Consider the following 13,090-nt stretch of genomic DNA (forward strand, 5'->3'; position numbering starts at 1 on the left):
GCCTTGCCTTACTCTCTATACACTCAACATAGCTGAACTCACTCTGACTTGCTTCCTTTACTATAACATCATCCGTCTCTATTTTACCCATATTCTGTGTCCCCTCCCCCGTCAGACTAGTTTAAACTCCCTCTAACAGCACGAGCAAACCTACCCGCAAAGATGCTGGTTCAGGTGGAGACTGTCCCATTTGTATATGTCCCATCTTCCCCAGAAACGGTCCCCGTGATCCAAGAATCTAAAATCCTCCCTCATACACCAGCCTTGGAGAACGCTTACCCGAAGATCGGAGGCTGAATACCCTTGACTGCTGAAGTGTTCCCTGACAGGAAGGGAACATCCCTGCCTGGTGATTGTCGAGCGGTGTCCATTCATCCGTTGTCGTCGCGTCTGCATGCCTCGGGACATCCTTTCCTACAGCGTATCAGGGAGACAACGTTGGCCGAGTTGCATAAGTATGTACCGTGGACCTAGAACATAGAACATTACAGCGCAGTACAGGCCCTCGATGTTGCGCCGACCTGTGAAACCAATCTAAAGCCCATCAAACCTACACTATTCCAATATCATCCATATGTTTATCCAATGACCCTTTAAATGCCCTTAATGTTGACGAGTCCACTACTGTTGCAGGCAGGGCATTACTACTCTCTGAGTAAAGAACCTACCTCTGACATCTGTCCTATGTCTATCACCCCTCAATTTAAAGCTATATCCCCTCATGCTAGCCATCACCATCCAAGGAAAAAGGCTCTCACTGTCCACCCTGTCTAATCCTCTGATCATCTTGTATGCCTCTATTAAGTCACCTCTTAACTTTTTTCTCCCTAACGAAAACAGCCTCAAGTCACTCAGCCTTTCCTCATACGATCTTCCACCAGGCAACATCCTGGTAAATCTCCTCTGCACCCTTTCCAATGCTTCCACATCCTTCCTATAATGCGGCGACCAGAACTGTACGCAATACTCCAAGTGCGGCCGCACCAGAGCTTTGTACAGCTGCAACATGACATCATGGCTCCGAAACTCAATCCCTCTACCAATAAAAGCTAACACACTGTACGCCTTTTTAACAACCCTATCAACCTGGTGCCAACTTTCAGGGATCTATGCACATGGACACCGAGATCTCTCTGCTCATCCACACGACCAAGTATCTTACCATTAGCCCAGTACTCTGTATTCTTGTTACTCCTTCCAAAGTGAATCACCTCACACTTTTCCGCATTAAACTCCATTTGGCACCTCTCAGCCGAGCTCTGCAGCTTATCTATGTCCCTCTGTAACCTGCAACATCCTTCCACACTGTCCACAACTACACTGACTTTAGTGTCATCCGCAAATTTACTAACCCAGCCTTCTACGCCCTCATCCAGGTCATTTATAAAAATGACAAACAGCAGTGGCCCCAAAACAGATATTGCGGTACACCACTAGTAACTGAACTCCAGGATGAACATTTCCCATCAACCACCACCCTCTGTCTTCTTACAGCTAGCCAATTTCTGATCCAAACCGCAAAATCACCCTCACTCCCATGCCTCCGTATTTTCTGCAATAGCCTACCATGGGGAACCTTATCAAACGCTTTACTGAAATCCATATACACCACATCAACTGCTTTACCCTCATCCACCTCTTTGGTCACCTTCTCAAAGAACTCAATAAGGTTTGTGAGGCACGACCTACCTTTCACAAAACCGTATTGACTATCCCTAATCAAATTGTTCCTTTCTAGATGATTATAAATCCTATCTCTTATAATCCTTTCCAAAACTTTGCCCACAACAAAAGTAAGGCTTACTGGTCTATAATTACCAGGGTTGTCTCTACTCCCCTTCTTGAACAAGGGGACAACATTTGCTATCCTCCAGTCTTCTGGCATTATTCCTGGAGACAATGACGACATAAAGATCAAAGCTAAAGGCTCTGCAATCTCCTCCCTAGCTTCCCAGAGAATCCTAGGATAAATCCCATCTGGCCCAGGGGACTTATCTATTTTCATTCTTTCCAGAATTGCTAACACCGCCTCCTTATGAACCTCAATCCCGTTTCGTCCAATAGCCTGTATCTCAGTATTCTCTTCGACAACATTGTCTTTTTTCTGTGTGAATGCTGACGAAAAATATTCATTTAGCGCCTCTCCTATCTCTTCGGACTCCACGCACAACTTCCCACTACTGTCCTTGACTGGCTCTAATCTTACCCTAGTCATTCTTTGATTCCTGACATACCTATAGAAAGCTTTCGGGTTTTCCTTGATTCTACCTGCCAAAGACTTCTGATGTCCCCACCTGGCTCTTCTGAGCTCTCTCTTCAGGTCCTTCCTGGCTAACTTGTAACTCTCAAGCGCCCTAACTGAGCCTTCATGTCTCATCTTTACATAAGTCTCCTTCTTCCTCTTCACAAGAGATTCAACTTCTTTAGTAAACCACGGTTCCCTCGCTCGACCACTTCCTCCCTGCCTGACAGGTACATACTTATCAAGGACACGCAGTAGCTGTTCCTTGAACAAGCTCCACATTTTAATTGTGTCCATCCTCTGCAGATTTCTTCCCCATCCTATGCATCCTAAATCTCGCCTAATCACATCATAATTTCCTTTCCCCCAGCTATAACACTTGCCCTGCAGTATATACCTATCCCTTTCCATCGCCAAAGTAAACTTAACCGAATTGTGGTCACTATCACCAAAGTGCTCACCTACCTCCAAATCTAACACCTGACCTGGTTCATTACCCAGTACCAAATCCAATGTGGCCTTGCCTCTTGTTGGCCTATCTACATACTGTGTCAGGGAACCCTCCTGCACACATTGGACAAAAACTGACCCATCTAAAGTATTCAAACTATCGCGTTTCCAGTCAATATTTGTAAAGTTCAAGTCCCCCATAACAACTACCCTGTGACTTTCGCTCCTATCCAGAATCATCTTTGCAATCCTTTCCTCTACATCTCTGGAACTTTTCGGAGACCTAAAGAAAACTCCCAACAGGGTGACCTCTCCTTTCCTGTTTCTAACCTCAGTCCATACTACCTCAGTCGACGAGTCCTCATCAAACATCCCTTCTGCCACCGTAATACTGTCCTTGACTAACAATGCCACACCTCCCCCTCTTTTACCACCTTCCCTGATTTTACTGAAACATCTAAACCCCGGAACCTGCAACAACCATTCCTGTCCCTGCTCTATCCATGTCTCCGAAATGGCCACAACATCGAAGTCGCAGGTAATAACCCATGCTGCAAGTTCACCCACCTTATTCCGGATGCTCCTGGCGTTGAAGTAGACACACTTCAAACCACCTTCCTGCCTGCCGGTACACTCCTGTGACCTTGAAACCTTATTCATGACCTCACCACTCACATCCTCCTGTACACTGGAGCAACAATTCAGGTTCCCATTCCCCTGCTGAATTAGTTTAAACCCTCCCGAAGAGCATTTGCAAATTTCCCCCCCCAGAATATTGGTACCCCTCTGGTCCAGGTGAAGATCATCCCGTTTGTAGAGGTCCCACCTACCCCAGAATGAGCCCCAATTATCCAGGTATCTGAATCCTTCCCTCCTGCACCATTCCTGTAGCCACGTGTTCAACTGTTCTCTCTCCCTATTCCTCTCCTCGCTAGCACGTGGCACGGGTAACAAACCAGAGATAACAACTCTATTTGTTCTAGCTCTAAGCTTCCACCCTAACTCCCTGAATTTCTGCCTTACATCCCCATCTCTTTTCCTACCTATGTCTTGGGTGCCTATGTGGACCACAACTTGGGGCTGGTCCCCCACCCCTTAAGGATCCTGAAAACACGATCCGAGACATCACAGACTCTGGCACCTGGGAGGCAACACACCAGCCGCGAGTCTCTCTCGCTCCCACAGAATCTCCTATCTGTCCCCCTAACTATGGAGTCCCCAATAACTAATGCTCTACTCCTCCCCCTCCTTTCCTTTCTGAGCAACAGGGACAGACTCTGTGCCAGAGACCTGTACCCCATGGCTTACCCCTGGTAAGTCGCCCTCCCCAACAGTATCCAAAACGGTATACTTGTTATACAGAGGAACGGCCACAGGGGATCGCTGCTCTGACTGCTTCTTATCCCTTCTAACAGTCACCCAAGTATCCTCGTTCCTAGGAGTATGAACCTCCCTGTAGCTTTTATCTATAACTGTCTCTGCCTCCCCAATGATCCTGAGTTCTTCCAGTTCCAGCTCCAGATCCCTAACACGGTCTTCAAGGAGCTGGAATTGGGTGCACTTCCTACAGGTGTACTCAGTTGGGACACTAATGGTGTCCCTCACCTCAAACATCCCACAGGAGGAACATTGCACTGCCTGCACTGACATCCCTGCTAACTTCCCGAACTAAGGAACGAAAGAGAAAAGAAAAAGAAAAAAAAAGCTCACCTGCTCTCACACCGAGTCTTTTTTTAGGTTAGAGGAGGGGTAAGGGTGGGAGACTCTACATGTGTAGAGTCTCGGGTTACCTCCCCGTTCAAATTTATTGGGCAAAAAACTGTCCCAGGTCTCCCTGTGACCTATTTCCGGTTTCCTGTTTCTTGTTGCTCAGGGGAAAAAAATCTCCGAAAAAAGTAAGTAAAAAGAAATTCAGCTTATCTTATCTTCCAGTTCTGCCCTCCAAAAATCACTCCCCTCTCTGCCCGCTCCACCTAGTGGATGATGTTCTCACCTGAGATGATGGCATCCGTGTCGATGATCTGGCATGGTCTTGCAGAGGTTGTGTGGTGTCGTGGTCACTGTCTCCTGAAGGCAGGGTAGTTTGCTGCAGACAATGGTCTGCTTGAGGTTGCGTGGTTGCTTTAAGGCAAGTAGTGGGGGTGTGGAGATGGTCTTGGCGAGATGTTCGTCTTCATCGATGATATGTTGAAGGCTCTGAAAAAGATGTCATAACTTCTCCGCTCTGGGGAAACTCTGGACGACGAAGGATACACTGTTGGCCGTGTCCTGTGTTTGTCTTCTCAGGATGTCAGTGTGTTTTTTCGCTGTGGCGCATCAGAACTGTTGATCGATGAGTCGAGTACCATATCCTGTTCTCACGAGGGCATCTTTCAGCGTCTGTTGGTGTCTGTTGTGTTTCTCCTCATCTAAGCAGATCCTGCACATACGGAGGGCTTGTCTGTCGGGGATGGCTTCTTTAATGTGTTTCGGGTGGAAGCTGGAGAATTGGAGCATTGTGAGGGTTATCGGTGGGCTTGCGGTACAGTGAAGTGCTGAGGTGACCGTCCTTAGTAGAGATGCGTGTGTCCAAGAATGCAACTGATTCTGGAGAGTAGTCCATGGTGAATCTGATGGTGGGCTGGAACTTGTTGATGTCATAATGTAGTTGTTTCAGTGATTCTTCGCTGTGAGTTCAAAGGAAGAAAATGTCATCGATCTATCTAGTGAATAGTGTCGGTTGAAGGTCCTGTGCATGAGGAGGTCTTGTTGGAACTTGTGCATGAAGATGTTGGCATATTGAGGTGCGAATTTGGTCCCCATGGTTACTCCATGTGTCTGGATGAAGAACTGGTTGTTGAAGGTGAAGACATTGTGGTAATGAAGTGGATGAGTTGTCGAATTGCATCTGGAGATTGGCAGTTGTTGGCATTAAGTACTGAAGCAGTTTCAGCAATGCCATCGTCGTGAGGGATGCTGGTGTGGAGTGCCTGGACGTCCATTGTGACGAGGAGTGTTCCTGGTTCAAGTGCTCCATGGATGCTGAGTTTCTGTAAGAAATGTCTTCACCTTCAACAACCAGTTCTTCATCCAGACACTTGGAACAGCCATGGGGACCAAATTCGCACCTCAATATGCCAACATCTTCATGCACAGGTTCAAACAAGACCTCTTCACTGCACAGGACCTTCAACCGATGCTATACACTAGATACATCGATTACATTTTCTTCCTTTGAACTCATGGTGAACAATCACTGAAACAACTATATGATGACATCAACAAGTTCCATCCCACCATCAGACTCACCATGGACTACTCTCCGGAATCGGTTGCATTCTTGGACACATACATCTCCATCAGGAACGGTCACCTCAGCACTTCACTGTACCGCCCACGGATAACCTCACGATGCTCCACTTCTCCAGCTTCCACCCTGAACACGTTAAAGAAGCCATCCGCTACGGACAAGCCCTCCGTATATACAGGATCTGCTCGGATGAGGAGGATCGCAACAGACACCTCCAGACGCCAAACGATGCGCTCATAAGAACAGGATATGGCGCTCGACTCATCGATTGACAGTTCCGACGCGCCACAGCGAAAAACTGCACCGACCTCCTCAGAAGTCAAACAAGGGACACGGTGGACAGAGTACCCTTCATCGTCCAGTACTTCTCCGGAGCGGAGAAGCTACGACATCTTTTCCGGAGCCTTCAACATTTCATTGCTGAAGACGAACATCTCGCCACCCGCACACCCCCACTTCTTGCCTTCAAACAACTGCACAACCTCAAACAGACCATTGTCCACAGCAAACTACCTAGCTTCAGGAGAACAGTGATCACGACACCACACAACCCTGCCACAGCAACCTCTGCAAGATGTGCCGGATCATCGACACGGATGCCATCCTCTCACGTGAGAACACCATCCACCAGGTACACGGTACTCTTGCAACTCAGCCAACTTTGTCTACCTGATACGGTGCAGGAAAGGATGTCCCGAGGCATGGTACATTGGGGAGACCATGCAGACGCTACGACAACGGATGAATGAACACCGCTCGACAATCACCAGGCAAGAGTGTTTTCTTCCTGTTGGGGAACACTTCAGCGGTCACGGGCATTTAGCCTCTGATCTTTGAGTAAGCGTTCTCCAAGGCGGCCTTCACGACACACGACAACGCAGAGTCGCTGAGCAGAGACTGATAGCCAAGTTCCGCACACATGAGGACGGCCTCAACCGAGATCTTGGGTTCATGTCACACTATCTATAACCCCACGACTTGCCTGGGCTTGCAAAATCTCACTAACTGTCCTAGAACATAGAACATAGAAAAACTACAGCACAAACAGGCCCTTCGGCCCACAAGTTGCGCCGGTCATGTCCCTACCTACCGAGGCCTATATACAGGCTTACCTATAACCCTCAATCCTATTAAGTCCCATGCACTCATCCAGAAGTCTCTTAAAAGACCCTATCCTCCACCATCAGTGACGGCAGCCGATTCCACTCACCCACCACCCTCTGAGTGAAAAACTTACCCCTGACATCTCCTCTGTACCTACTCCCCAGCACCTTAAACCTGTGTCCTCTTGTAGCAGCCATTTCAGCCCTGGGAAAAAGCCTCTGAGAATCCACCCGATCTATACCTCTCAACATCTTGTACACCTCTATCAGGTCACCTCTCATCCTTCGTCTCTCCAAGGAGAAAAGACCGAGCTCCCTCAACCAATCCTCATAAGGCATGTCAACCAATCCAGGCAACATCCTTGTAAATATTCTCTGCACCCTTTCAATAATTTCGACATCCTTCCTGTAATGAGGCGACCAGAACTGAGCACAGTACTCCAAGTGGGGTCTGACGAGGGTCTTATAAAGCTGCATCATTATCTCCCGACTCCTAAACTCAATCCCTCGAATGATGAAGGCCAGCACACCATACGCCTTCTTAACCACCTCCTCTACTTGCGAGGCTGATTTTAGAGTCCTATGGACCCGGACCCCAAGGTCCTTATGATCCTCTACACTGCTCAGAGTCTTACCCTTGATATTATACTCCTTCATCCCATTTGACCTGCCAAAACGGACATTTATCCGGGTTGAAGTCCATCTGCCACTTCTCCGCCCAGTCTTGCATCCTATCTATGTCACGCTGCAGCTTCTGACATCCCTCCAAAGTATCCACAACACCACCAACCTTCGTGTCGTCGGCAAACCTACCAACCCATCCCTCCACTTCCTCATCCAGGTCATTTATGAAAATGGCAAACAGCAAGGGTCCCAGAACAGATCCCTGGGGCACTCCACTGGTGACCGACCTCCATTCAGAAAAAGACCCATCTACAACCAATCTCCTTCTGCAGGCAAGCCAGTTCTGGATCCACAAGGCAACAGCCCCTTGGATCCCATGCTCTCTCACTTTCTCGAGAAGTCTTGCATGGTGGACCTTATCGAATGCCTTGCTAAAGTCCATGTAAACCACATCTACCGCTTTTCCTTCGTCAACGTGTTTAGTCACATTTTCAAAGAACTCCACCAGGCTCGTAAGGCATGATCTGCCTTTGACAAAGCCGTGCTGACTACTTTTGAGCATACTAAACTTCTCTAAATGTTCATAAATCCTGTCCCTCAGGATCTTCTCCATCAACTTACCAACCACTGAGGTTAGACTCACCGGTCAGTAATTTCCTGGGCTATCCCTATTCCCTTTCTTGAATATAGGAACCACATCCGCAATCCTCTAATCCTCCGGAACCTCTCTCGTCTCCATTGACGACGCAAAGATCATCGCCAGAGGCTATGCAATCTCTTCCCTCGCCTCCCACAGTAACCTGGGGTACATCCCATCCGGTCCCGGCGACTTATCTATCTTGATGCTATTCAAAATTTCCAACACATCCTCTTTCTTAAGGTCGACAAACTCAATCTTCTCAGTCCGCCGCAATCCTGTAGTACAACCACCCAAGTCTTTTTCCACCGTGAATACCGAGGTAAAGTATTCATTAAGCACCTCTGCTATTTCGTCCGGTTCCGCACAGACTTTCTCACCTTCACATTTTATAGGTCCTATTCCTTCACATCTCATCCTTTTACTCTTCACGTATTTATAGAGTGCCTTAGGGTTCTCCTTAATCTTACCTGCCAAGGCCTTCTCGTGACCCCTTCTGGCTCTCCTAATTTCCTTCTTAAGTCCCTTCCTACAAGCCGTATACTCATCTAGATCTCCATCATCGCCTAGCTCTCTGAACCTATTGTACGCTTTCCTTTTCCTTTTGACTAGGTTCAGCGCAGTTTTCGTGCACCACGGTTCCCATAACCTACCAAAACCTCCCTGTCTCATCGGAACGTTGTCATGTAGAACTCCAGACAAACAATCCTTGAAAATCTGCCACGTTACTTCGGTACTTTCCCCCGAGAATACCTCCTTCCAATTTACGCCCCGAATCTCCTGCCTGATGGCTTCATATTTCCCCTTACTCCAGATAAACACTTTCCTAGCTTGCCTGATCCTATCTCTTCCCAATGTTAGCGTAAAGGAGATAGAGTTATGATCACTATCCCCAAGATGCTCCCCCACTGAGAGATCCGACACCTGTCCAGGCTCATTAGTCAGTACCAGATTGAGTACAGCCTCTCCTTTTGTAGGTTTATCCACATGCTGTGTCAGGAAACCCTCCTGAACACACCTCACAAACACCTCGCCATCCAAACCCCTTACCCTAGGGATATTCCAATTGATGTTTGGGAAATTAAAGTCTCCCATCACGACAACCCTGTTATTACTACATCTCTCCAGGATCTGTTTCCCTATCTGCTCCTCAACATCCCTGTTACTATTGGGCGGCCTATAGAAAACACCCAGCAAAGTTATCAACCCCTTCCCGCTCCGAACTTCCACCCAAAAGACTCCGTAGACAATCCCTCCACGGCTTCCACCTTCTCTACAGCTGTGACACTATCCCTGATCAGCAAAGCCACTCCCCCCCCCCCCCCCCCCCCCCCCCTTTCTGCCTCCCTCTCTATCCTTTCTGAAACATCTGAAACCCGGCACCTGAAGTATCCAGTCCTGTCCCTGTCCCCAAGTCTCCGTAATGGCCACCACATCACACTTCCAAGCATCGATCCACACTCTAAGTTCATCCACTTTATTTCCTACACTCTTGGCATTAAAATAGACACATCTCAAACCATTGGTCTGAGCTCTCCCCTTCTCCATCACCCGTCTATTCTCCCTCTTACACTGTCTACAATCCCTCTCTATTAGTGGGCTACCCTCCTCGCTCCCAGTCACCTCATCTCGATTCCCTCCCCCCAACCTTTCTGGTTTAAAGTCTCTCCAGTAGCCTTAGCCAACCTTCCTGCCAGGATATTGGTCCCCCTGGGATTCAAGTGTCCTGTCTGGAGACAATACACATCTCTTTAACCTGTGCTTAACGCTCTCTCCACTCGCATTGTCTTTACCTTTAAGACTTGATTACCTGTAAAGACTCGCATTCCAACCATTATTTTGTAAAATGAGTTTGTGTCTTTATATGCTCTGTTTGTGATCAGAATTCCCACTTACCTGACGAAGGAGCAGCGCTCCGAAAGCGAGTGGCTTTTGCTACCAAATAAACCTGTTGGACTTTAACCTGGTGTTGTGAGACTTCTTACTGTGTTTACCCAAGTCCAACGCCGGCATCTACACATCATGATATAGTTCCAAGCCAGAATAATGTGTGGCTTGGAGTACTGCTGGTCTTCCCAGTTTTAAATAAGGCTCTGAAATTGATTTCAAAGCAATCCTCGATCTTTAAGAGCTGACACTGTAAAATTCCTGTCTTGCTGTTGGTCTTTTTGTTGCTAATTTTTGCATTTCTTCAATTTAGGGGAAGCTTTACAGCTGCACTGATCCTTCCAAAATGACAGAAGAAGACTGCAAGTGAGTACAGCCTGAGCTGGCTTCACTGTTTCAGCAAATGTTGGAAACTGGATACTCGAGATGACACTGAGGCTGTCTTGTACCTGAGAGCCAAGGTTTCAGGTTAAGTGGAGAAGCTGGGCTCAAGATTTTAGAAATAAATGATTGGCCTCCTTCAGTACTTTATTACTCCATTGTGCTTCTCCTGGTAAATTCATCAAATTATTACAAACGTTTTGTCCTTTCCTCAGAACATGGTAAATTTCCCTTGAAAAATTCAGTCAAAGTCAAATCGTCAGATACACCGATTTTCAAAACTATTTGGACCTCTAAATTCGACAAAGTACCAAAAAAATTAATTGTACAGGATAATGTAATGATGCACGCTATATACATTGCCAGGAACACAAAGGGTATTTATTAACAAGGAAAAACTGCACAGAGGCTGACAACCCCCTTGGCTGCCTTGCAGCAGCCCACTCTCTGCCCCAGTCTCTGCATGTCTACCTCATGCCTTCCAGATGTTTTCAGCCTAAGAGAGAACTCCATCCCTTGGGGTGATTACACACTCTCAGTTCCACTTGATTCCTCAAGGCAGGTGACCCTCTTCTGCTGTGCTGCCAGAGAAAAGGACAATCACCACATCCCTCCCACTTTACCTCTTTTATTAAATCTTCAATCGCCAAATTTCTCAAGCCCACATTCTAACTTTCAAAAGGACCAGGTCCTTCTTGGTAAATGCCTTGATGTGGGCTGATAAACTGGTCAGAGTGTCCAGAAAATTCAAAGCGAGGACTATCCCCTGTGGAGCAGGTGGTGAAGATACCATCTGTGGAAGTGAGAGCCAACTTTGAGCATCAGCATTAGAGATCTGTGCCCAGGCCTGTGCTGAAAGATGTAGCTGTAAACAGTTCATGGGAAAGCCCAACTTTGTACTCGGGCTAATGCAATTGTTGGAACTAGTTTATCATTGTCCTGACAATGGCAATCCAAGATGATGGTGAAATGGTGGCCATACACATACTGATTAAATTTCTTAACAGCAAATGTAACTGCTAGACTCCCTTCACCAATCTGAATACTTCCTCTCGGCATCAGACAAGGTCCTGGAGCAAAAGCAACAGGCCGCTCCACGCTATCTTCCATCTTATGGGAAAGTACAGTCCCTATGCCATAAGGTGATGCATCACATGTCACTATGATCTGCTTGCCTGAGTCAAAATGGACAAGATTGTGGGGCCTGTTTCACTTTCCTCAGAGAATCTCCCATTGCCAGCAATGATATTTTTTTTAGAAGTCAGTGTAAGGGTGCTAAAATGGTTGGCAAGTTAGACCATAAGACATAGGAGCAGAATTTAGGCCACTCGGCCCATTGAGTCTGCTCCGCCATTCAATCATGACTGATATTTTTCTCATCCCGATTCTCCTGCCTTTTCCCCATAAGCCCTGATCCCCTTATTAATCAAGAACCTATCTATCTCTGTCTTAAAGACGCTCAATGACCTGGCCTTCACAGCCTTCTGCGGCAAAGAGTTCCATAGATTCACCACTCTCTGGCTGAAGAAATTCCTCTTCATCTCTGTTTAATGGATCGTCCCTTTAGTCTGAGGTTGTGGCCGCTGGTTTTAGTATTTCCTACTCGCGGAAACATCCTCTTCACGTCCACTCTATCCAGGCCTCGTAGTATCCTGTACGTTTCAATAAGATCCCCCCTCATCCTTCTAAACTCCAACGAGTACAGATCCAGAGTCCTCAACCGTTCCTCATCCGACAAGTTCCAGGATCATTTTTGTGAACCTCCTCTAGATCCTTTCCAAGGCCAGCACATCCTTCCTTACATACAGGGCCCAAAACTGCTCACAATAGTCCAAATGGGGCCTGAGCAGAGCTTTATATAGCCTCAGAAGCACATCCCTGCTCTTGTATTCGAGCCCTCTCAACATGTTAGATGAGTTAGCTAAAAACTGGCTACAATACAATAATTGATCATCCTCAAGAAGGATTTCAACTCTGTTACGTTCTTCAGTGCAGGCACCTTTTATTCCTTTATCTTTTCCTCCAGTGGGTGTGAGCCTTTTGTATCAACTCAAAATCCTAAATACATGACCTCATCAGCCTGAAAAGTACATTTTCCTCTTTTCAAGCAGATGTCAGGTTCCCTCAATGTTTAGAGGGGTTTCTCGACATTGGCCTGATGCTCTTTGGGTGACCCCTGTTATTCAGATATCATCCAGATAAGTGACCACTCTGGGATCCCTTTCAGAAGGCTTTCCATGGTGTGCTGAAAGATAGTGCATGCCAATTAAATGGTGACAGGTAACTCATATATTGGAATAAGCCCTTGCATGTATTAATGGTGACAAATGTCCTCGTATCCTCCTCCAGCTCAAGCTGTTAGAATTTGATTTGATTTATTGTCACATGTATTAACATACAGTGAAAAGTATTGTTTCTTGCGCACTATACAGACAAAACATACCGTTCATAGAGAAGGAAACGAGAGAGTGCAGAAT

The 13,090-nt window shown here is 46.9% G+C and overlaps 1 protein-coding gene across 6 annotated transcripts in view; it reads left to right on the forward strand.

The window, feature by feature from the left end:
- The window catches only part of LOC144511902 (voltage-dependent L-type calcium channel subunit alpha-1S-like), an 841,603-nt gene that overhangs the window by 280,950 nt on the left and 547,563 nt on the right, over positions 1-13,090 (forward strand). For all 6 annotated transcript variants that reach the window (XR_013500922.1, XR_013500923.1, XM_078242345.1 and 3 more), the window contains exon 22: positions 10,546-10,598. Coding sequence is in view for 4 of the 6 variants with exons in the window: in XM_078242345.1 (XP_078098471.1) it covers positions 10,546-10,598 (53 nt within the window). In the remaining 2 variants the exon portion in view is untranslated. The remainder of the gene's footprint in view (positions 1-10,545; positions 10,599-13,090) is intronic.

This window comes from Mustelus asterias, chromosome 25 (assembly GCF_964213995.1).
Source record: "Mustelus asterias chromosome 25, sMusAst1.hap1.1, whole genome shotgun sequence".
Taxonomy (NCBI): domain Eukaryota; kingdom Metazoa; phylum Chordata; class Chondrichthyes; order Carcharhiniformes; family Triakidae; genus Mustelus; species Mustelus asterias.